At 45.7% G+C, this 22698-nt stretch overlaps 2 protein-coding genes across 2 annotated transcripts; both read right to left on the reverse strand.

The window, feature by feature from the left end:
• Positions 1-5845: 5845 nt before the first annotated feature.
• On the reverse strand, positions 5846-22108 carry LOC125529894 (uncharacterized). Its single transcript, XM_087533150.1, has 8 exons — positions 21887-22108; positions 21449-21498; positions 20964-21083; positions 20523-20642; positions 20317-20406; positions 19612-19821; positions 6082-6187; positions 5846-6002 (listed from the first exon to the last, which is right to left on the reverse strand). The coding sequence occupies exons 1-8, from the start codon at positions 22106-22108 to the stop codon at positions 5910-5912; spliced, it is 1011 nt and encodes a 336-aa protein (XP_087389276.1). The 3' UTR covers positions 5846-5909.
• LOC147960115 (uncharacterized) lies at positions 6351-17873 on the reverse strand. The gene is made up of 7 exons (XM_087537406.1): positions 16799-17873; positions 16344-16552; positions 8900-8984; positions 7980-8487; positions 7761-7878; positions 7467-7562; positions 6351-7247 (listed from the first exon to the last, which is right to left on the reverse strand). The coding sequence occupies exons 1-7, from the start codon at positions 17871-17873 to the stop codon at positions 6351-6353; spliced, it is 2988 nt and encodes a 995-aa protein (XP_087393532.1).
• Positions 22109-22698: the final 590 nt, after the last annotated feature.

Consider the following 22698-nt stretch of genomic DNA (forward strand, 5'->3'; position numbering starts at 1 on the left):
TTAGTGCGCTATTTAAAACTATTGGCGCAGTGGCTGGAGTTGGTTTCTCGCGACGCGGCCGGGTGTGGTGCGGAGAGGAGATGGAGAGCGGAGGAGGGTGGATGGATGCGGTTATGTTGCCGGCCTGGGGTTTAAATAGTGGGCGGAGGGCTGGCCGGGCGGTGAGGTCCTTAATGGTGGGTGGTAGAGGAACGCATGGGTGGTGTCATAGTAGGTTCCTCGGCAATCATGTACGTTTAATGGAGGGAGACAGATGGAATGATGCCGTTTGAATGCAGAGAGAAGTTGCGTGCGCCAGGAAGTGGCACATCCGGTGCTCTCGGTCGGCGCACCGCATCATTGCCGGCTCAAGTAAGAGGTCATGTCCGTCCTGGGCCGACATGAATGCGGTGTTGACGCTGTGTAGCGGTGCTGACCACCGTCTGCCGGCGCACCGCTTCAATGCCGGCTCGAGTAAGTGCTCGTGTTCGTTCTTGGCCGACATGAATGTGGTGTTGATTTTGTGTAGCTGTGCTGACCACCAACGTGCGGATAAGCATGCGGCCATTGGAGAGGGTTTTAGATGGGCCACGGTTGCCCGACGTGGTCGTGGCAGCAGTCCGGACGCCCGCAGTGCCAACCTCACTTTATTTTTAGTTTGCAGAAAAAAAAAGTGTGTCCAGACCGTCGAACAGACCGATGAAGAACCATGTTCAATGAAAAAACATGTTCGTACCACGCCATCCAAACGGTTGGGGCGGTTCGAGGATTCGCGTGAAGATGCCCTAATAAAAAAGACCCTATCCAATTCTACGGTAGGGTTTTAGTTTTTACCGTGATGGGTGTCAGAATAGACACGAGATTTACTGAAACAAAGTCAATGCTCACCCCCCGAAACAAGACGCCCGGCCCGTGGCTCATGGAATCCGGGGTTCAGAGTTTGTCTGTCATCGTTTTTGTCGGCCCTCCTTGAAAGTTATTGCGCAGACAGCAAGGGGCGGCCGGTGATCGCACTCACGCAGCGGCTAAAGCCAAGCGCGACCACTCTTGTGAAAGCCAAGCAGACCATTCGATGTCTGCTCCCCAAATACAAGAGGTTTAAGCGCAGCCGGAAGATCGACAAACACGTTTGTTCATAGGGCGGCGGCACACAGAAATCTAATGCTCGCAGGACATTAGCGAAGTGCCTGTCGGCACTGTTCGGAGCAGAAGATGATTGCTCGTGGGCGGCTACGGCCAAGTCCCTCCGACGGATATCCATTTGCCTCTCTTTGTACTGTATAAAAAGAGCAGTTTGGTCAGCAACAAAAATACATCGCATGCTTACTGACAAAAACGAACCAGAAGGGGTGGAACTTGTCATATATGCAATGGAGAAAGTGGTGAGTAATGTCGTTGTAGTTTGTCCACTGAAAAACAAGACATGCCAACATTGTTGTTCAGAGGTAGACACGCAGCAATCACCCCCAAACTGACCAAATGCATACATAGTTTTTGTCTGCCACACACCTTAAGGAGTACACCTGTACGTGCATGAGGGAATCCCGCCTCCTAATAGAGCCATTAACTATTACGTAGTCACCATTGCTGCTTGTGTTTTATAAAGTGATTTTTTTCAGAGGCGAGCCGTTACAGACGACACTTTATAAAACAAAGACATATCTGCATCACACGCGCTTACCTGACTAAACCCAACGCTTGCGTGTACTCTGAGTCGATCGTCCTGAAAAGCGACAGATGAATGGTTATTGAAATTGCCCACGTATTTGGAAAACATGATCAATAATGCAAGTGCCGTCGACCGTCGTCTAGAATGAAGTTAATTTCTTCTGTCAGATCCCTACGGTTCCATCCCACCAAGCAGTCGCGCCTACAAACAACATGGGCGTAGGAAGTTTTTTTTTCCAGTTAGTATGAAAACTACCAAAACCGGCACGCTTCGTTCTTGCATACCGTGCTGACATGCATCCCATGTATTGACAGGACCCCACCATACTGAAGCGAAGGAATTAGCATGGAAATTTGGTTCACATTCAGAGGCACCAAGTTGTTCGGCGGATCGAGGTACTGGAAACAAAACTAATATTCAACAAAAAATCTTCCGTTCATAAGCAAAGCGGCTGAACCAATGAATACGCACCTGCTGGTAGCTGTGGTGGATCTCTGCAACACCACCGGGCTGGACATCCTCGCCAGCAGGGACAATGGCGCCTGCAAATGCCGCACCATCTTCATTTAGCTAGGCGAAGCCGGCAGGATTTACATGTCCAGTCCAGCACGTTATAGTCCATTTACTAGTCCAGAAGGTGCCGAAATTTGTTCAGTTGGCTATACGAAAATGGAAGCTTTTACATGTCCATCCAGCACGCCGCAGCTCAGAACCTTTTGTAAATTACCATCATCAACCGATTGAAATGATTGCCCGAAGTAGCTCTTGTCTGATCCCTGCGTTTGAGAAAAGCACGGCTCCTTTTGTTCTGACCACGCATGCAAAGTCAGAGTGTAGGTTGCCATTACGGGGCTACCACTCCAGAAAGGTGCAGCCTGGCATTCCTCCTGTGTCTTGGCCAAATTCAACAAATGGCAAAATCAGAACCTTATCCACCAAAGGTGCGGATCCCAAAGCGAACGAACGGTTCTGATAACAACCATCCGAGCTAGTGTGGATAGCAAATCCATGCTTTATATAGGGTCGCGCTATTTGTCACCCTGTGTGAGGAATACTCATTCTTCACTCCCTCTATTTTACCATCAATGCACCGTAATTTTACGTTCCGTAAGTTTTGTCTTATTTCCGACGTAAAAAGAGACCGTAAAAAAATATAATTATCGTAAAATCTTTTTTATGTAATATAAAATTACAAACATAAAAACATAATGTAAAATACACATAAACTATAAATTTTCTTGTCTTATGACCTATATTTTTATTTTTTGTGTCAAATTTTATGTAGTGAATCAATAGAAATGTAACTATTTGAACTCAAAACGTAATTTAATTATGAAATGATCGTAAAATTACCTCGGGTGAAGAATAACTTATTCCGCACCCTGGGTGATATATATATACTATCATTAGCCGTGTGTTTACAAATCCAATAAATAAAAATGACAAAGAAAACAAAAAAACGAAGAACCGATGAAAACCAATAAAAACAAAGAAAACCAATGTATAATGAAGAAGTAAATGAAAAAAAATCAGCGAAACGCAAAGAAAACCGAATTATAACAAAGAATAAAAGAAAAAACTGAATAAAACCAATGAAGAAATACAAAAACAAAGGAAAAAACAAGAAAACCGGACTAAAACAATGAAAACAGACAAAGATAACCAACAGAAGAAAAAGCCTGGTCAAAAACATTGAAAAAAAAGACAAAAAGCACAGGAAAAAGCAAATGAACTACTACAGTAGTGGGCACACCTGGCCGCGCTGCCCGTGAGGCGATGGTAACATATATCTCACTATAAACCAGACATAGCTTCCGTGCGGGCGCTTGCTTCTGTACTATGTTAAAAAAAAGGTTGCTTTCGTTTTTTAGCAACACTTGTTTCTTTTTATGTGTCGAGCTACTTGTGCGTAACGGACCATGTGGGCTTGTTCAACTTTGGTCTTTTTTCAGTCTTTGTTTGATCTTCCGCATTTGTTTTCTTTTACTCTTTCTTGTTTTCAATTTTCTATATTTTCAATTTTTCTATTTTCAGCTATTTTTTATCCCATGTTTCTTTATTAGTCTTTTTCTGTCAAGTTTTTTCCTTTTCTTTTTAATTCTAATGACATCAAAATACAAGCGCCCTCTTCGGGTAAAAATGTTTCTTCCATGTGTTTTCAGTCAAATTTTTGTGTGACCAAAGTTTCTACTGGTCGCAACTACAAGCTTTCAAGTCGGGTTGCAACCGTAAGGCTTCAAAATTGGATCACAACTGCAAGTTTTCAATATGGCTGTAACTGCAAGCTTTCAAGTCGGGCGTGGCAACTGCAAGTTTTCAAATGGTGTCTCTACTACAAGTATTCAAAGAGGGTAGTTTCAACTTGGATCACAACTGTAAGTTTTCAAATGAGCACAACATATGAAATAACAATTGTTGTTCTTTTAAGAAGTTCATGGCCTTATTAATGCCGCAAATGCAAGTTTATAAGTCGGGTCGTAATTGCAAGTTTTTAAGTCGGGTAACAACTGCAAGTATTCAAAGAGGGACGCAACTGCAAGTTTTAAAATGAGGTAGCAACTACAAGTTTACAGGTTAAGTCGCTACTACAAGTTATTAAGGAGAGGCGTACTTATAATTTTTTAAGAGGGGTCACAACCGCAAGGTATCAAGGAGAGGCACCATTGCAACTTTTTAACAGGGGGTTCAATTGTACGTTTTGGGAGGGGTTGCAGTTGCAAGTTTCACAAGGGTCGCACTTGCAAGTTTTTTGCACACAACAATCCAAACTGCAAGGGGTACTATTCAGTCGTTTTGCGGTGATATTACTGGCCATTTTTGTGTGCATACCAAGTACAAAGAAAAAAAGAAACTAAAATCCCTTTTTCTTTAAAAACTGAACAGTTTCAAAATGTCACACAATTCCATTAATATCGCCATAGTACTTGACAGTGGACATATGTCATTTTAGCTAACCTGGCGAGGACTAGCCATCCATTTTCGTGGGGTTGCTGGTTCAATCCTTGCTCCTATCGATTTTTCTTTATTTTCATTTGTCTAAAGCACATTATTGGGCCGGCGAACGGGACAATACGTACATTTCTCCAAGTGTGTTAATTGGACAGATAATGAAAGCGGGCTACATCAACAATAGGTTATGTCAGCTAATGTCAGATGAATGAGATGAAATTATATCTAATCTAGATGAGTTCTAGGCACTCCGAATTGATATTAATTTAATTTGCCAAAAACATTGGGACAATCTTAGAGCGTGTTCAATTCGTAGTATTTCAAAAACATTAGAAACACATGACAGGAGCGAGTCAGTTCCAACAAAAGCTTATTTGCTAGCCATGGAAGGCAGATGCAACCGTAAGAGCAACTCTACTAGATTCGCTATATCTGCGATTGACATCCGCCGTGCTTCATATGGATATGGAGTCCGTGGCGGTGTGCATAAGCACATAGTTGCTATAATGCGACCTTCATATCTTTTCATTTCATTTATTTGGTATTTCTTGTCACTTCCTTAAAAACTCCATGGGCAATTTAACCTCAAATTAGACATAGTAAACACATGTTTTTAACATGAAAAATTAGAAGAAACTATAATTAAAATATAATAGTGGCCAAAAATTCATCGGACTAACAATAAACCCAGATGAAGAGTATATGATACCATGTACTTAGAAGCAAGTTCTATAACCAAAAACAAAGCACCACAGGAGAAGTCCACCATCAAAGTTCAATTCAGCGATCTGAGTACGCCTACATGTCTCAGCGCAGTGAGTATTGTCGAGTGGCATTTGCACAACTAGAGCACATGCTAGTCGCCGTTGCTCCTAACATGAAAAATAACTCACTATTACAGACACCAAAAAATGCACTCATGAGGGTGCTCGCTTACAGAAGACCTGTTCAAAGGCCCGCACAAAATCATCATTGTCTAGTTTTATACTACAATCATCATCAGAGTTGTCATCAACGAAGGCACGTCCCGCACCAGGCTGGCCAGTCTCGTATCCGATAGGAACGGCAGGGTGCCGCAGTGCATCCATCCCCTGATTCTTGCATGCGTAATAGAGGCCTAATAACACGAGTTATGCAGTTCAACACATTAAACCCACTTTGACGAAACCTAGATATTTATCACTGAATATGAAGTAAATTTGATAAAAGAGAGGAGAAGAAATGGCACATACCATCTTTCGACCATACATTTCTTTCACTTGCGCAAAATAGAGAGTTGATGACCACTTGTGTGAGCCAGCTTCCTTCGTCTTCACCGCGAAGTTGTAGCGTGGTGGAACATCTTCTCATGTGTCTCTACACTGAAACACTGGTGCAGAAGCTCGTCTAGTTCAAACTCCACACCCTGAAACAATACCTCATAAGAAAACTTGCATCGAACTAGGAAAAGATTAAAAGAAAAAGCATTAGGAAGTCACACATACTCTCAATCCCTCCCCTTCTATGATGCACTTCTTAAAAGCCTTCATGACTTCCTTCTCCATCCATAGTTTTCCGTTTTTAACGATTTGTTTTGTAGATTCTCCACACCTACAACATATTAGTTAAAAATTGTTGTCTGTTACAAATTGAAGTGTGGTGGGTTTGGGAAATTTCTGGATAACTCTCTTCCTCTCTAGTCTGTACAATACATATACTGATTTACATGGGCCATGTGGGCCAGATTCACACATATACAGCCCAACACTCCCTCTCAAGATGGGTGATAGATATCTATCATTCCCATCTTGTCACACGCAGAATTACACTCCTTGACACTTAAACCCTTAGTTAAACAATCAGCCACTTGTTCTCTAGAGCTCACATAACTTATCCTGATTATGCCATCATCTAACTTCTCCTTGATGAAGAAGCGGTCTATCTCGACATGCTTGGTTCTATCATGCTGAACTGGATTATTAGCAATGCTGATAGCTGATTTATTATCACACCATAACCTTAGGGGATCCTTCCTTATTACCTTTAACTCAGAGAGAAGATTTCTTACCCATAACATCTCACTCAAGCCTTGTGAAATAGCTCTATATTCAGCTTCAGCTGTTGATTTGGACACCACTGGCTGCTTCTTACTTCGCCATGACACCAAGTTTCCCCCAACAAACACACAATAACCAGAAGTTGATCTTCTGTCATCCAAACAACTTCCCCAGTCTGCATCACAGTATCCATCTATATTAAGATGCCCATCCTTCTTAAACCATAGCCCCCTTCCTGGATTACCCTTCAGATATCGGAGGATTCGATAGACAGCCTCTAAGTGTCCACTCCTAGGATCATGCATGTATCTGCTCACCACACTCACTGCATATGAGATATCGGGTCCTGTATGACATAGGTAGATGAGCCTTCCAACAAGTCTCTGGTACTTCTCCTTATCCACTGGTTCCCCAGATTCAGCACATAACTTATGATTCTGGTCAATAGGTGTTGAAGCAGGCCTACACCCAAGCATGCCTGTATCACTAAGCAAGTCGAGAGCATACTTCCGTTGTGACAGAACAATTCCTTTAGGGGATCTAGCAATTTCTATACCAAGAAAGTACTTCAGTTGGCCTAAATCCTTTACCTCAAACTCCTTGCTCAGGCTCTTCTTCAGTCATGATATTTCCACATCATCATCTCCGGTGATTATAATATCATCCACATACACCGCAAGGATTGTAATCTGACAATTTGAGTGCCGGTAGAATACTGTATGATCCCCATTGCACTGTTTATATCCCATATTGCACACAGCACGTCTGAATCTATCAAACCATGCTCGTGGAGACTATTTGAGGCCATACAAAGACTTCCTTAACTTGCATACCTTTCTTGATGTCTCGGGCTTTGAGAAACCAGGTGGAATCTCCATGTAAACTTCCTCATGTAAATCACCATGCAGGAATGCATTCTTTACATCTAACTGATGCAAAGCCCAACCAAAGTTAGTGGCACAAGAAATTAAGGTTCTCACTGTGCCCATCTTTGCGACAGGTGCAAAAGTCTCATCATAATCAATCCCGTATGTCTGACTATAGCCCCTAGCCACTAACCTTGCCTTGTATCTTTCTACCCTTCCTTCAGGAGTCTGCTTCACAGTATACACCCATTTACAGCTAACCGGTCGTTTTCCTGCTGGAAGAGGTACAATATCCCATGTCTTGTTCTTTTCAAGTGCTCTCATTTCCTCCAACATTGCCTCGTACCACTTTGGATCCTGCTTTGCCATTTTCCAATCTCTTGGAGTCACCACAGATTGCAATGATGCAATGAATGCTTTGTATCTCGAGACAGAGATGTATATGATACGTAATTAGCTATGTCATGCTCAAAACCATACCTCTCTGGAGGTTTTCTAGCTCCAACTCGGGTTCCTTTCCTCCAGGCAATAGGCAAGTTCATTGAATCGTTTACATTAGATGGAGTTGGAGTGGCACATGTCTCACCATCAGACAATTCAACAATTTCAACACTTGTTGGAGCCTGTTGCTCCCCCTGCACATGTGTGTCACTTGCTATTGGAGATTGTTGTTGTTGCTGCTCATCTTGTAGTTGCCTCCTGGTATAGACCCTTAAATTTTCTTCCTCATTTGGCTTTCTCCATTTCTCTTCAATCATAGGTTGCCTCCTGGTATACACCCTTAGATTTTCTTTCTCATTTGGCTTTCTCCATCTCTCTTCCCTTGCATGACATGGAATTGAACTAACCACAACTCTCGGTGGTTCATCTTCCTTTGTCCTTGGTGGTTCACTCCCGCCCTCTCGACTAGCACCACTCATGCTAGGAGAGTCGAAGTCAAATAACGAGCTGAGATCCCGTTTTCTCTCCATAAAACGGTTCAGACTCCCTGAATGTCACATCCATGCTCACAAATGTTCTCCGCTCGCTGGGACTCCAACACTTGTATCCCTTCTGACCAGATGGGTAACCTATGAAGATGCACTTTACTGCTCGTGGATCCAATTTTCCCACTGAGGGTCTATGATCCCGGACAAAGCAGGTGCATCCAAATACCTTAGGAGGAACTAAGAATTTGTTCTCACCTAGTAACATCTCACATGGCGACTTCATTCCAATCACCCTTGACGGCATCCGGTTGATGAGGAATGTAGCTGTCATTACAGCCTCACTCCACAAGAATTTTGGCACGTTCATTGTATACATTAGTGACCGAGCAACCTCCAAAATATGGCGATTCTTCCTCTCAGCTACTCCGTTTTGAGGTGGTGTACCCGGACAAGATGTTTGGTGCAATATACCTTGACTTGATAGGAATGTGACAAACTCCTTATTCACATACTCTGTCCCATTATCTGTCCTGACCATCTGTATCTGTGTATTGAACTGATTTTGCACATAAGCATAGAAATACTGAAAGCATTTAAAAACCTCATCCTTATGCTTCATAAGATACACCCATGTCATACGAGTATAGCAATCAATGAATGTAACAAAATACTTCATTCCACTTAAAGAGATAACAGGACATGCACTACTGGAATCAGCTACTTTGCCATCTGCCAGCTCTTTGCCGTCAGCTAGCGGACGACAAAGAAGCTCTTTGCCATCAGCTACCCGAAAGCAGACGGCAAAGAACTGGCTGATGGCAAAGAAAGCCTTTGCCATCAGCCAGCTCTTTGCCGTCCGCTAGCAGACGGCAAAGAGGGAGGGGGGCCCACTGAGGAGCTGGTTAAAAAATACTTAACGCCCCCCCACTTTGCCGTCCGTCGCAGATGGCAAATATGAAGAAAAGAGGACGGCAAAGGAGGGCGGACGGCAAAGGCTACCCTAACTAACCTAACTAACGGCCGAGCCCCCTCCCCCGCCTGTTACTCATCTCTCTCCCTCGACCTCCTCCGCCCCCGCCCCCGCCGCCCGGCGCCGCCCCCGCCCTCGCCGCACCCGCCACCGCCCATCGCCGTCCGGCGGCGCCGCCGCTCCCACCCCCTCCCCCACCCGCCACCGCCCCCACCGTCCCGCCGCCTGGCGCTGCCCCCGCCCCTCCCGCCCCCGCCCCTCCCGCCCGGCGCCGCCCCCGCCGCCCGGCCATCCCACTGCCCCGGAGCCCCACCACCCCGGCGCCAGCGTCGCCCCCTGCTCCGGTGAGTTTTTTTTCTGTTTTTCTTTTTTTGCTGTTTAATTCTTGTTTAATTGTTAGTGTTAGTGTTAGTGTTAGATTTAGTGTTAGAAAAGAAGAAAATTTAGTGTTAGTGTTAGAAAAAAGAATATGTAGAAGAAAAGAAGAAGTGGAAAAAAGATGAAAAAGAAGAAAAGAAAAGAAGTAGAAAAAAGATGAAAAAGAAGAAGAAGAAAAGAAGTAGAAGAAGTAGAAGAAGTAGAAGAAGAAGAATAGAAGAAAAGAAAAGAAGTAAAAGAAGTAGAAAAAAGATGAAAAAAGAAGAAGAAGAAGAAAGGAAAGAAGAAGAAAGGAAAGAAGAAGAAGAAGAAGAAGAAGAAGAAGAAGAAAGGAAAGAAGAAGAAGGATAGAAGAAGAAGAAGAAAGGAAAGAAGAAGAAAAAAGAAAAAGAAGAGAAGGAAAGAAGAAGGATAGAAGGAAACACCCCGACCACTGACCCCGACACCCTGACCCCGACACCACACCCCAACACCTGACCTGACCCGACACCCTGACCCCGACACCCCGACCCCGACACCACACCCCGACACACAGACCACGACACCACACCCCGACACCGACACGACACCCTAACCCCGAAACAGCACCCCGACACCGACATGACACCCCGACCCCCTAAACCTCCCGAAAAGGTGCTCTTTGGCCTTCCAGAGGCCGACGGGGTTATATATTTATGAATTATTAGTTAGGTCATATATTTTTCGATTTTGTTATGAAAAACATCATATATAATTGTGTTGATCGGGTAGATTTAAATGTGCAGTTGTTTCATCACTGCGAGGTTTGGTGTTCGACGACCGCGCCGTGCATTTGACGAGCTCTGCCCTTCGTTCGTGGGTGAGCACAAATGACATGTCCTTCTCCCCCATTAATTATTTGCACAAATGACATGAAATTTGGTAGCTAGCTATATATGTGTCTTGAATTATCAGTATGCGTAACCAATATGTGTCTCCCGTTCGAAAGCGTCATAGTTATAAATATGCATGCATTTGCATATTTATAACCTTGATTCTTTCGAATTGTCCAACGCTATCCATGGACAGCCCGAGTATGTGTAGATTGGGTTCGTTTTCCCATATGCTTTGCTCCGGATCCGACGCATAAATTTCGTCAGTGCCTCCCCTGTTGTTCTCCGGGTACACATCCTCTCTGTTTATTGCAGAGACGTGTATCAGGAGAACAGCGGGGAGGTGCTGCCAAAATTTTGCGTCGGATCCGGAGCATAGCATATGGGAAAATGAACCCAATCTACACATACTCGGGTGGGATTAGGACCTATCATTACCTATTAGAGTGTAGGTTGCATGGACGTAATAAAATTGACAAAGTAGATCAACTGATGAATATATACATGGTGAATTATATATATAATTGTTGTGTGTCCAGTAGCTCTGAAAGTCAAGATGAGTGATCGTGCGTGGATGTATACCGGTCACACTGGTCAGAACAAATGGAGCGCTGAATGGTTCACAAAAACCAAGGGGTTTGTGCAAGCCGCATTTGCAAATGGCCAGAGGAAAACTTGGTGCCCCTGTTTCCGATGCGGCAATTGGGAAAAGAGGACAGAGGCGGAAATGGGTAAACACCTGCAGAAGAATGGTTTTACGCCCGATTATACGGTGTGGACATTTCATGGTGAGTCTGCCCAACGTGACCGAGCTGAGGTGGATCATCGTCGCACCGGCGAGCATGGTACCGGGATGGAAAACATGGTGCAAGACTATGATGATGCTCGGGATTCGGACGAGGAGATGGAGGAATCTGCAAAGGCCTTCGATGAAATGTTGGAGTCTTCAAAACGTCCGCTCCACGAGCACACTGAGCTTTGTCAGTTGGATGCCATCTCACAAGTAATGGCTTTGAAGGCTCAGTTCAACTTGGGCAGAGAATGCTATGACGCAATTATGACAGTATTTGGACGCTTTCTACCCAAAGGCCATGTAATGCCTGCAAACCTGTACCAGTCGGACAAAATCCTCCGTGCACTTAAGTGATATACATATTATTATGACAGTACTTTTTTTATGTTGTACTAATTTCGTTTATTCTTTGTCATGGCAGGTGTTGAAAGATGGTGGGCACTGGTCGGGAGCGCGCCGAGGCCCCTTCTTCGTCGGCGCGTGGTGCGAGGTCTTCCATTCCACACGTACCTCTGCGCCGAGCATTGCTGGACAGTATGGCGACACCGCCGGGCCCTTCTTCGTCGACCGCGATGCCCAACAGGGGACGAGGTAAGAAGAAGAGAGGAGGTGGAGCACGTGGTCGCGGGAGAGGAGGTAGGGTGACTCTTACGGCGCCTTCCTCGCCACCGTCCCCAGCTGTTTCACCCGAGCACGTGACTGCTAGGGTGGACTCGTCTGAGGAGGAGGCTGCACGGACTCCGGTCCACGAGCCTCCGGTCCACGAGTCTTCGGCCCACGAGCCTCGGGTCGACGGGCCTTCGGCCCACGAGACCCCGGAGGAGCACACGTCTGGATGGGGTACCTGGTCGGGTCAGCCTGAGCATGGCGGGGAGCCGAGTGGCCATGCTGATGATGGCGGGGAGCTGACTGATGAGGAGGGGGAGGAGGGGGGCAACGTCTACCAGCGTGGTGCTACACGGCTCCCGTCCGTGCCGGTGACCCGCGAGCAGAGGTGGTTGATTTTCCCTGATGGGGAGAGGTACGTAAGTGCATTTAATATTTTTGTACCTTCTGCATTCACGTTTCTTCAAATAACTAATGCGTTGGCCTTGTCATGCTGCAGGGGTTGGGACCACCATCATAGTGTCCGCCGGCCCAACTCCGTCCTTGGAGTTCTTTGCCGGCAAAACTTCCCGGGGTTTGTCACGTTGCCTGGTGAGGGTCGGCTTCCAGAGCTTGGATTGAGCTGGGAGCACTACGTGGCTGCCTCGGCCCCGCCGGATGAGATTATCGACGGTGTCGTGTGCGACACGAGGGCAGACATGGTGATCAGAAAGTTCTGGGTAATTTCTCCTTTACACATTTAAAAATCTTCAACTAGCTAGTTATTAATTGTACTAATCAATATTGTCTCATTTGATTGCAGACATTCTACAGGTGTGAGGAGGGATACGAGGAGGACGCGGCACATGTTATCGAGAACGTCTACAAGCTCCTACTCCAGAACTTACGACACGAGGCTCGGGTGCAGGCTGTTCGAGACTACTACGCCTTGCGTGGTATCAAGAAGACCAAGCCGGCGTGCCGCGATAAGTTCCTGAGTAAGGAGCAGTACATGAAGGTAATTCTTAAGGCCTTCTCTACTTAAGTTCCTTCATTTAGTAATTCTTAGCCGTAGCGCTCAAGTTTCTATTTGCTAACTTAGGTGCCTCCGAGATGGTGTGCGGATCGGATGGATTGTTGGGAGGTGTTGGTCGATGAGTGGTGCTCAAAACAATGACTAGCCCTCCACAACGAGGCCAAGGACAAACGTGCCCAAATGGAAGGTGTGCCACACCATCAAGGCAGCTCCAACTTATATCAGTTCGGGCGCAACTGGGTATGTGGTTTGCTTCATGATTCATGCAATTCATTCATCATGCTAGCTTGAGCCCTTTAATTACTAATTTTCATTGTTTCTCTCTTTCAGGCACGCTACAATAAGGCGGATAAGGTGCCAGAGGTGTACGACCTGTATGCCATGGCCCACACTGCCTCTTTCAAGAAAGTCAAGGCTTTCTCTCAGTCTGACCTCGATGATGCAAACAAATTCACCAACATCTCTTCCCATAACAAGCTCGTGAGATATAGAGATGAGGGGAAGGCGAGGAAAGGGGAGGACTTTAACCCGAGCCAGGGTCCCATTGATCCAGAGCTGGTGATGATATCTGGTGGCGGGAGGTCCCATGGCTCCATAGCCATTGGAGATGGACTTATCTGTTGTCCTAGCACTCTCCCGGAGATCAAGGCGCGCCAGTCGAGCTCCGCTCCTGAGATAAGGCCTCGTGAACGGCCGGTGCAACTCGCCATCAAGGTTAGTGATACGTACTCAGTTATCTTTCTCCATTACATTGTGTGCGCTTCCATCAATGATTACAAATGGTCATGTGAGTGGTGTTGCAGGCTGCTATACAGAGTGAGAGAGATAGAACGGAGAAACTTCTGGCGGAGGCGGCGGAGAGGCAGCGGGAGTTGGAGGAGAGGACGACAAAGATGATGGAGGAGGAGAGGGCACGGAATGACATGCAGGCAAGGGCCATGTACGAGCTCCTTGTGGTAAGTTTCTTGTGCAGATTAGCCAAAACATTCATGTAGTGTTTGTCTCATTACTAACTAGTATGACTGAGTCGTCAAAACCAAATGTGCAGTCTGTGTGCGAGAAGACAGGTCAGACCGCTCCGCCGATGCCAGTGATTGCTCCTGGGACCACGGTGAGTTTTATTTGAATGGTCATTACTTGCTAGTCTTAACATTTGAGTGTCATCATGCTAACAAGACATTGGAAATGATCTTTGGTGCAGCGTAACTCCAGACAAGCATCGCACGATCCTTCTCCAGCTACCGACACGAGCCACCCCGCTCCTACACCTCCTGGATCTTGGTAAGTTTATCTAGTGTTTTGCTTAACACATGCATAAAGACCTAGACTTAGCTTTATTTCCTCCAATGCTTACCATAATGACCTAGACTTAGCTTCTTCTCCTCCAAAATGACTCAATAAGCTTACTGACCTCTAAAACCATCCATTTTACCTAAGTTAGCTCTAAAATGATCTGTACTTAGCTTACTTATGTCAAAAATTGCATAATTAGCTTAGTTAGCTCATAGACGATCCATTTTACCTAAGTTAGCTCTAAAATGACCCATTTTACCTGGGTTAGCTTATAAATGATCCAGTTCATCCAAGTTAGCTCAAAAATGACCCATTTTACCTAGATTAGCTCCTAAATGATCCATTTTACCTACGTTAGCTTTAAAATGACCCATTTCACCTAGGTTAACTCCAAAATGACCCATCTTACCTAGGTTATCTCATAAACGATCCATTTCAACTAATTTAGCTCATAAACGATCTATTTCACCAAGTTAGCTAAAAAAACGATCCATTTCACCTAAATTAGCTCTTAAATGATCCATTTCACCTAAGTTAGCTCAAAAAGATCCATTTCAACTAAATTAGCTCATAAATGATCCATTTCACCTAAGTTAGCTCAAAAACGATCCATTTCAACTAAGTTAGCTCATAAATGATCCATTTCACCTAAGTTAGCTAAAAAACGATCCATTTCACCTTAGTTACCTCAAAAACGATCCATTTGACCTTAGTTAGCTCATAAACGACCCATTTCAACTAAGTTAGCTCATAAATGATCCATTTCACCTTAGCTAGCTCATAAACGACCCATTTCAACTTAGTTAGCTCATATATGATCCATTTCACGTATGTTAGCTCATAAATGACATACTCTTCTTGTTCTACTCTTCTTGTTCTAGTCTTCTTCTTGTTCTACTCTTCTTCTTGTTCTACTCTTCTTGTTCTAACTTTCTTATTTTTCATTTTGCAGATTCATTCACTTGACGAAAGCTTGCATAGATGGAGTGCTCCTTATCCCTTTCTCTGTTTCTTTTGTATCGTTGAACTATGCATGTATCGTTGGATGAAACTATTGTAATATATATGGTTGGATGCCTCTATGTTGAACTTGTTATGTATGATGGAACTATGCATGTAATATATATGGTTGGATGATGAAGTTATGTGTTGGATATCTTATATGTTTGCTCTGTAATGGCCTTTTGAAATATATCTATATATGTCATATATATTTGTGATGAAAATTGTTGGATTTAATAAAAAACAGATAAAAGAGCCAATATGCAGGCTCTTTGCCGTCTGCCACCGACGGCAATGGGCTCTTTGCCGTCTGCCGCGGACGGCAAAGAAGACACGTGGCATCCAGCTGTGCTTCCTGGGAGCTGACCCATTTGGTCAGTTTGCCTACAGTGGCAGACGGCAAAGACTTTGCCATCCGTGGCAGACGGCAAAGAACCTGCACTTTGCCATCAGTGGCAGACGGCAAAGAACCTGCCATGTAGTGACGTGTAGATGACATCATACGGCGGACGGCAAAGACACTAGAAATTTTGCCGTCAGCGGCGGACGGCAAGGGCCTGCCGTTAGCCACTTAACGGACTGACAGCGCAATTATTGCCGTCCGCTCTCTTTGCCGTCCGCCGCAGACGGCAAAGGGCCTTTGCCGTCAGCCGCCAGGAAGCAGACAACAAAGTAGCTGTTTACCGTAGCCTACTTTGCCGGAGCCTTTTGCCGTCCGCGGCTGACGGCAAAGGCCTTTGCCGTCCGCTGTTCATGCCTTTGCCGTCCGCCGTGGCAGACGGCAAAATAGCTGATTCCTGTAGTGATGTCCACACATCTGAGTGAACAAGCATAAAAGGGGAAATACTCCTAAGACCCTTACTCACATAAGATGTCCTTGTGTGTTTAGCAAACTCACATGCATCACACACAAGCTTGTTCTTATCCACCCCACACATTACATCGGGAAAGACTTTACTCATCTTCTCAAAAGACATATGTCCCATTCTACAATGGTGAAGCATTACCTTTGTTTCCTTTTCTCCCATCATTGTTGCTAACATCGTAGACACCGCATTATTTGGCACCTCGCGATCCATGTACCATAGCCCATTACGCCTGGTTCCAGTCCCAAGCCTCTTCCCCGTTTGCCTCTCCTGAATTAGACATAAATAGCGGTCAACTATTACTCGACAATCCACATCGTCAACCAAAGCACTCATTGACATAAGATTGACTGGAAAGGCAGGAACATGCAAAACAGATGAAAGTTTAATAGATGGTGTGCATTGTATTGTGCCAATGCCTTTAATGGGTTGTGAGGTGCCATCAGCAGTTTGGATAGTCTCCTTACATGTGGGTGGCTATGGAATATATGACTCAAATTCCATTGATGTGCCGGCAACATGCTTTGATGCCCCCGAATCTAATATCCAATCAGGATGTGATCTTTGTGAGAGAATAGATGCATGAGCACAATTACCTTCATCTGTAGATACAAAGTGAGCAAAGTTGCCATAACTACAATCCTCATGATCCTTATCACCTGTGCTTTCTGTTCTTTTCTTTGATTCTTCTTGGGTTGCGAGTGAGGATCCTTCTTCTGAGACTGCCACATTTGCCCTTTGACCACCAGAGTATCCCCGGCCTCGGCCTCCCCTTAATCCACCTCGGTTATATCCTCTCCCCCTTCCACGCATGTTCCTACGTGGAGCCGTGCAAGAACGAATCAAATGACCCTTCTCACCGCAGTTGAAGCACTCTCTGCTCTTATAGTCGGTTGCTATGAAGGCTGGATGAGATGGAGTCGTTGTATTGTTCTTCATCAACTTTAATCGGACCTCCTCCTGTGCCATTGCTGCTATGGCATCCTCTAAGGCAGGTAGAGTAGGTTGATGAAATAAAGTAGCACGTCTCGCCTCAAATTCAGAGTTCAATCCTTTGAGAAACTGCATCACTCGTCTGCGTTCAATCCATTTTCTAGCAGCTGCTATGCAATCTGCATGTGGCAAATCCAGAGGATCATAGTGATCTAAATCAGCCCACAAACGCTGCAGTTCAGCAACATACTCCATCACAGAATTTTCCCCTTGTCTGAGTTCACCAACTCTCTCCTCTGTTTCAGCTATTAACATCACATTCCCTTCACCTGAGTACAGTTTTGAGAGGGTTTTCCATACCTCAGTAGCAGTTGAGATAGTCTCAACAGTTGCAGCAATGGTTGGAGACAAGGAGTTCAACAACCATGCCACTATCAAAGAGTTGGTACTTCTCCATGTCCTCCATTCTGAAGTTTTCTTGTCTCCTGGCTCCTCTGCCTCACCACTGACAAAGCCCTCAAGCCCTTTAGTCCTCAAGATGAGTAGCGCCCTTCTTGACCAGCTCAAATAATTCTTAACACCTTCCAGCTTAATTTCATTTGGCATCAAGTCAATTTTCTGAATTGGCTCAATGTGAGGAACAATTGCATTATTTAGAGATGCTGCAGCTCCTACCTTGGCTGTTAGGAGCTCAGCCAATTTTTCAATTGCCTTCTCGAGTCCCTGATTTTCTCCCATGTCTTGCCTCAATCACAGGCAAGAACTTTCCTTCTTCCTCAGTATGCTATCTAGCAGCCCCTCACACAGCAGCACCAAATCAATCCAGGAGCTCTTACCTCCTCTTCTCTGCTAACTCCACTGTAGTACACCACCAGCAGCAACAGAGTCAGCAGCAGCACTTGCAAGCAGCAACAACAGCATCTTCCTCCTTCTCCTCTGCAAACAACAGCAGTTCCAGCACACAGCAGCCACAAGCAGCAGCAGTGCAAATAGCACCCTCTGCCGCACCAACAGCAAGCAGCAGCAACTGCAGACTGTTCTCAGTCTTTCTCCAGCAGCAGCAAGCCAGCCGCACAAGCAGCAAACCAGCCAGTACTTGGCCTCTCCCTTGGCGCAGCCGCCTCCTTCCTCTGCCCTCTGCCACACATAGTAGCACCCGCAGCACCAGGAGCACTTCGCGCGCGCGCACCTCTTCACGGGAGAGAGCAGTGCCGCCTGTAGCCTCCAATCCCCTCCAGGCGCTCCGCAGGCAGCCCGCGCGCTCGCACGCAGCCGCGCCCGCCGGCCCTCTCCAGGCGCGCCTCTACCGCCGCCGGTCCCGCCTCCAGTGCCCCGCGCAGCACACGCGCGCCAACAACCACCCTGGGTGCCCGGAGCTTCGCCCCACGCTGTCGATTCACCGCCGGCGACCTACAGAACCCAGCATCGCCTCCCGCCTGTGCTCTGATACCATGAAGTGTGGTGGGTTTGGGAAATTTCTGGATAACTCTCTTCCTCTCTAGTCTGTACAATACATATACTGGTTTACATGGGCCATGTGGGCCAGATTCACACATATACAGCCCAACACAAATCATGAGGAAATTAGACTAACTGGCAGTACAGTTGTAAGAGTAAAGTGCACCATAGGGACTTGTAAGGTGTATAAGTTGTCAGGTGCTTCTTATGACAGGGACATCTGAGGTACTTGAACTAGAAAATTGCCCATCCATGTATGTATGCGAACTTGTATAATTGGGTTGACAGAAGATTAGACACCAGCTTACTTGGCAAACAAAAATTGCATAGACTCCATGTGGACAACAAATTAACAAATCTAGTTAAATATATAACAAAACATTCTAATAACTATACAGGAGTTTCCGACTAATTTTCCTCACTTTTAATTCATGACATAAATTCTTATATAAAGTTGGGTGGGAATGGATTGGCTACTGCCATGCAGGGACATGTGAAAGGCTCCGCAATCCCCTGTCCATGTTGCCCTCAAACTTGAGCTTGCATAAACCCAAAAGTTATCTATTATCAGTTTATCGCCAACAACTAGCGGTGTTGGGTTTAGATATACCTTCTCTTAAGAGACCCAAATGTGAAGTTCTCAAATTCGAGGAGCAATGTGACGCACCCATGCATGCATGTTTAGAGACCAACGGTGAACATTGCTCCATTTCTAGCTAGCAATTAAAAAAAAGCACTACAACACCATTTGATACTTCACCACAAAATACAAAAGTATGTAGTAAGCTAAATGTCCCCAAAAGATTCAAGAATCATTAACTTTAGAACAATGTAGCATGTTCTACTAGTAGTGCCGTTAAGTGAGGTTATTGACCCAGTTTGATTGACACACTCCTAAAATTAATCTTGATGAGAAAGTGACAGTAGATTATGTTATCATAAAGAAGATCAATAATAGATTATGAATGAAACTTCAAGAAAAGATGATAAACTGCAATCGAACTATTGGAATCTTTACTGTATTTTTGTCTGCGAGGATTGAGTATCCAGTCGATGCAGAGACTGTGGTGAATCAGGCAAGGCAAGCTTTTCCGATGACTTGTTGGGGTTGGAAACCTTTTTGGGTGGGTTGCAGAAGCCATTTTTCACAGCAACCATGGCCTCTAAGACGTCATTATATGTATGTTCAGCGAGGTATTGATTTATTCTCCGCCGCCTTTCTTCTGACCTGAATCAGGGCGCACCAAACAAGATTACTCAGAATGCAGCACCATAATGATGCCATGGCAATTTTTTTGCATAGAGTAGGGAGCAACAATCCAGATGGCATGGAAGAAAAACATGGAAACAAATTTGCATAGTGTAGGTACCGTACATGCCAACAGCAAACAGAATATCATCATATGACTGGAATGGTGCCATACAAGCATTACCACTGAGGAGCTCAAGATGATGAATATCCTGCTGGAGGAGTTATCTTTAATTGAATAGAACCAGAAGCCCCGACTTGATAGCAGTATGTTATTTTAATTTAAGTTGTATTCAATCCAGATCATAAAAACTAGTTAGCCTTGTCTTCCGGTTCAGTCAAAAGGACCTACTCAAATGATCAGCGACGGACTGATCACTGATGGAATCAGAGTCATGGATGTCTTAAGAAAATAACCAAATTAACAATCAACGATCATACATATCATAACGATCATACTTGACAAGTTCTTACCTCGGGGATAATGCTTCCTGAGCAGCTGGTTGCTTCTCAACTGTAGAATCAGGCACACCGATGTCCATGTTGCTGCCATGCACCACAGCCCTGATCATCGCAATTTGAACTCACAGTCAGTGAATTCCATTCTTCTTGAATGGAAACAATAAGAACTGGTGCGCTCCCATTTCAACAAAATCAAATTAAATAGTACTAAATATTACCCATCAGTTGATTCATATGCAGGAGATGTGACATTCAGTGAAATGCCCTCAACTTTTGACAGGTCTGCACTTGTACCGCCAGGCTCACTGCTTCTCACCTCGGTAGAATGCTCCTTAACCCTGATCAGAACATGCACAGCAGATCATATGTCAATGACTCTTATGATGAAGATATCAGAAAAGACAACTTGTAAGGCATTCTGTTTCTTCTATCAGAAAGGACGAGCAAACAAAAGCGAATATAGTTTGAACTTCTAGCAGGTATAGCCATATGTAAAATAATCATTGAAAAAGAAAAATGACAGTTTCGATCTTGCTGGTCTACCTCGAGGCCCCATTGGACGGGATTTATCATATCAGACGTCTGGGTCATTACAGTACCTATTATTTCCACGAACAAAGTCTTGGCTAATCAAGGAAGAACAGAAGAAAATGATGTACCTATCAGCTGATTGAACTGTAGGAGGTGTGGTATTCAGCGTCATGGCGTCGAACTGTGACAGGTCTGCACTTGTATGTCCAAGCTCACTGCCGCTCACTTCATCGGTATGCTCCTCCACCCTTATAAGAACATGTGCAGTAGATCATTGGTCAATGATACTGAAAATAAAAATTCAGACTTGTAGACATTATATGGGAGTACAAACAAGAACGATACAGCCTGAACTCTTAATTAATATAGCCTCAAAGATTACAAATCAAACTGACTACTAGTGAGAATAATGATGTGTCTAAGGCACATCTAGATGTGCTCTAGTTATTGCACATCTAAGTGAGTGAATCAAGTATAAAGAGAAAAGGAAAAAAGACAAAGAAAAGGTTTGCACGAATCTTAACGTAAAATCAATGACATATGATTTAGATGTGCAATACTTATGGTACATCTAGATATGCTTTAGCAAAACTGAAACAATAATGACACTCACGGTCGTCCTTTTCTGCCTCGAGGTCCCCTTCGGACCGAATACAAAATACTCTGCCGCACATGGGTTGTAGATCTAGTTGGCCTACATAGTTGCAAATTTTTTTTGAGAATCTCGGGGGGGGGGGGGGGGGGGGGCTCCCCCACCTGAATATATATTACTCAAAGGACTGCCGTGGCAGTGAGTACAGAATTACATAGGCACGGTGCAACATGCAGAGAGGTAGGAACGCCACGAGAAGACGTCCTCCTTGTCTTGTGAACTCACGAGACGATGTGACCAGAGGTCCAAAGCAGAAATAAGGTTTCTCAAGATTATTACAGAGCTTTGGTGATCTAGTTACATTGGAACACCTCCCGTCCCTCCGTCCCTCCCGTCCCTCGCGTCGCCCCTAGGGCGACTCGGGGGAGTCTAGGGTTTTCCCCCGCCGCCTCTCCTCACCTCCCCCACCCCCTCGCCGCCACCGGAGACGAACGCCGGGAAAGCCCACGCGGGCGCTGGGGAAGGTGGCGGCGGGGTCTTCGGCGCTTCTTCACGGAGGCCGTCGGATCCAGGGCGGCGGCCCCTGCTGGCGTGGCGTGCGGCGTGCCTGAGGGTTCGGCCGTGAGGAAGGCGAGCCGCAGGCGTGCCAGATCTGGAGGTATTGCCCCCCTTCCCTTCCATGCATCCCTTCCCAGTCCCCGGTTTGGTTTGGATCTTGCCGGATCCAACTCCGATGTGTTCTGGTGGAGCAGATCGGTGTTCGGGGGAAACCTTGGCCGCCTTGGCTGGCCGGCAGCGGCGACGCCGCTTTTTGGCGCCGCTTTCCTCCTTGGGGGCGCTGCTGAGGGCACCATCTCTCCACTCCGACCCATGTTCGGGTGAAAGCCCAAGATTCGATGCGGATCGGGCGTCGGCGGCGCCCCGTGCACCGTAACCTTCCTGGAGGCGACGCCAAGGACATTGGGATCGGATGGAAGGGTCTGCAGGTGAGGGGTGGGGGTGTGCTGTCTCCCTTTCGGTGGAGTGGTGTTTCGTTCTACATATTCTTGGCGGCGGCTCTTGACGGCATGGAGCAGCGGAGGCTTGGCGTCAGATGTGTGGTGACGGACACGCGCAGGAGGTCGACGCTGTCTGGCGTCGTGGTAGCGTCGGCGGCAGCGAGACCGGGCAAGGCCGATGCAACAGTACAACTCTGAAGATGGATATGTGGCAGGTGGCTGTGGCGGCCTCATACCCGGCAGGCGTCCTGGTTGAAGAGCACGGCGGACTGG

Source organism: Triticum urartu, chromosome 7A (genome assembly GCF_056163025.1).
Source record: "Triticum urartu cultivar PI428250 chromosome 7A, HENAU_Tu73, whole genome shotgun sequence".
NCBI lineage: Eukaryota > Viridiplantae > Streptophyta > Magnoliopsida > Poales > Poaceae > Triticum > Triticum urartu.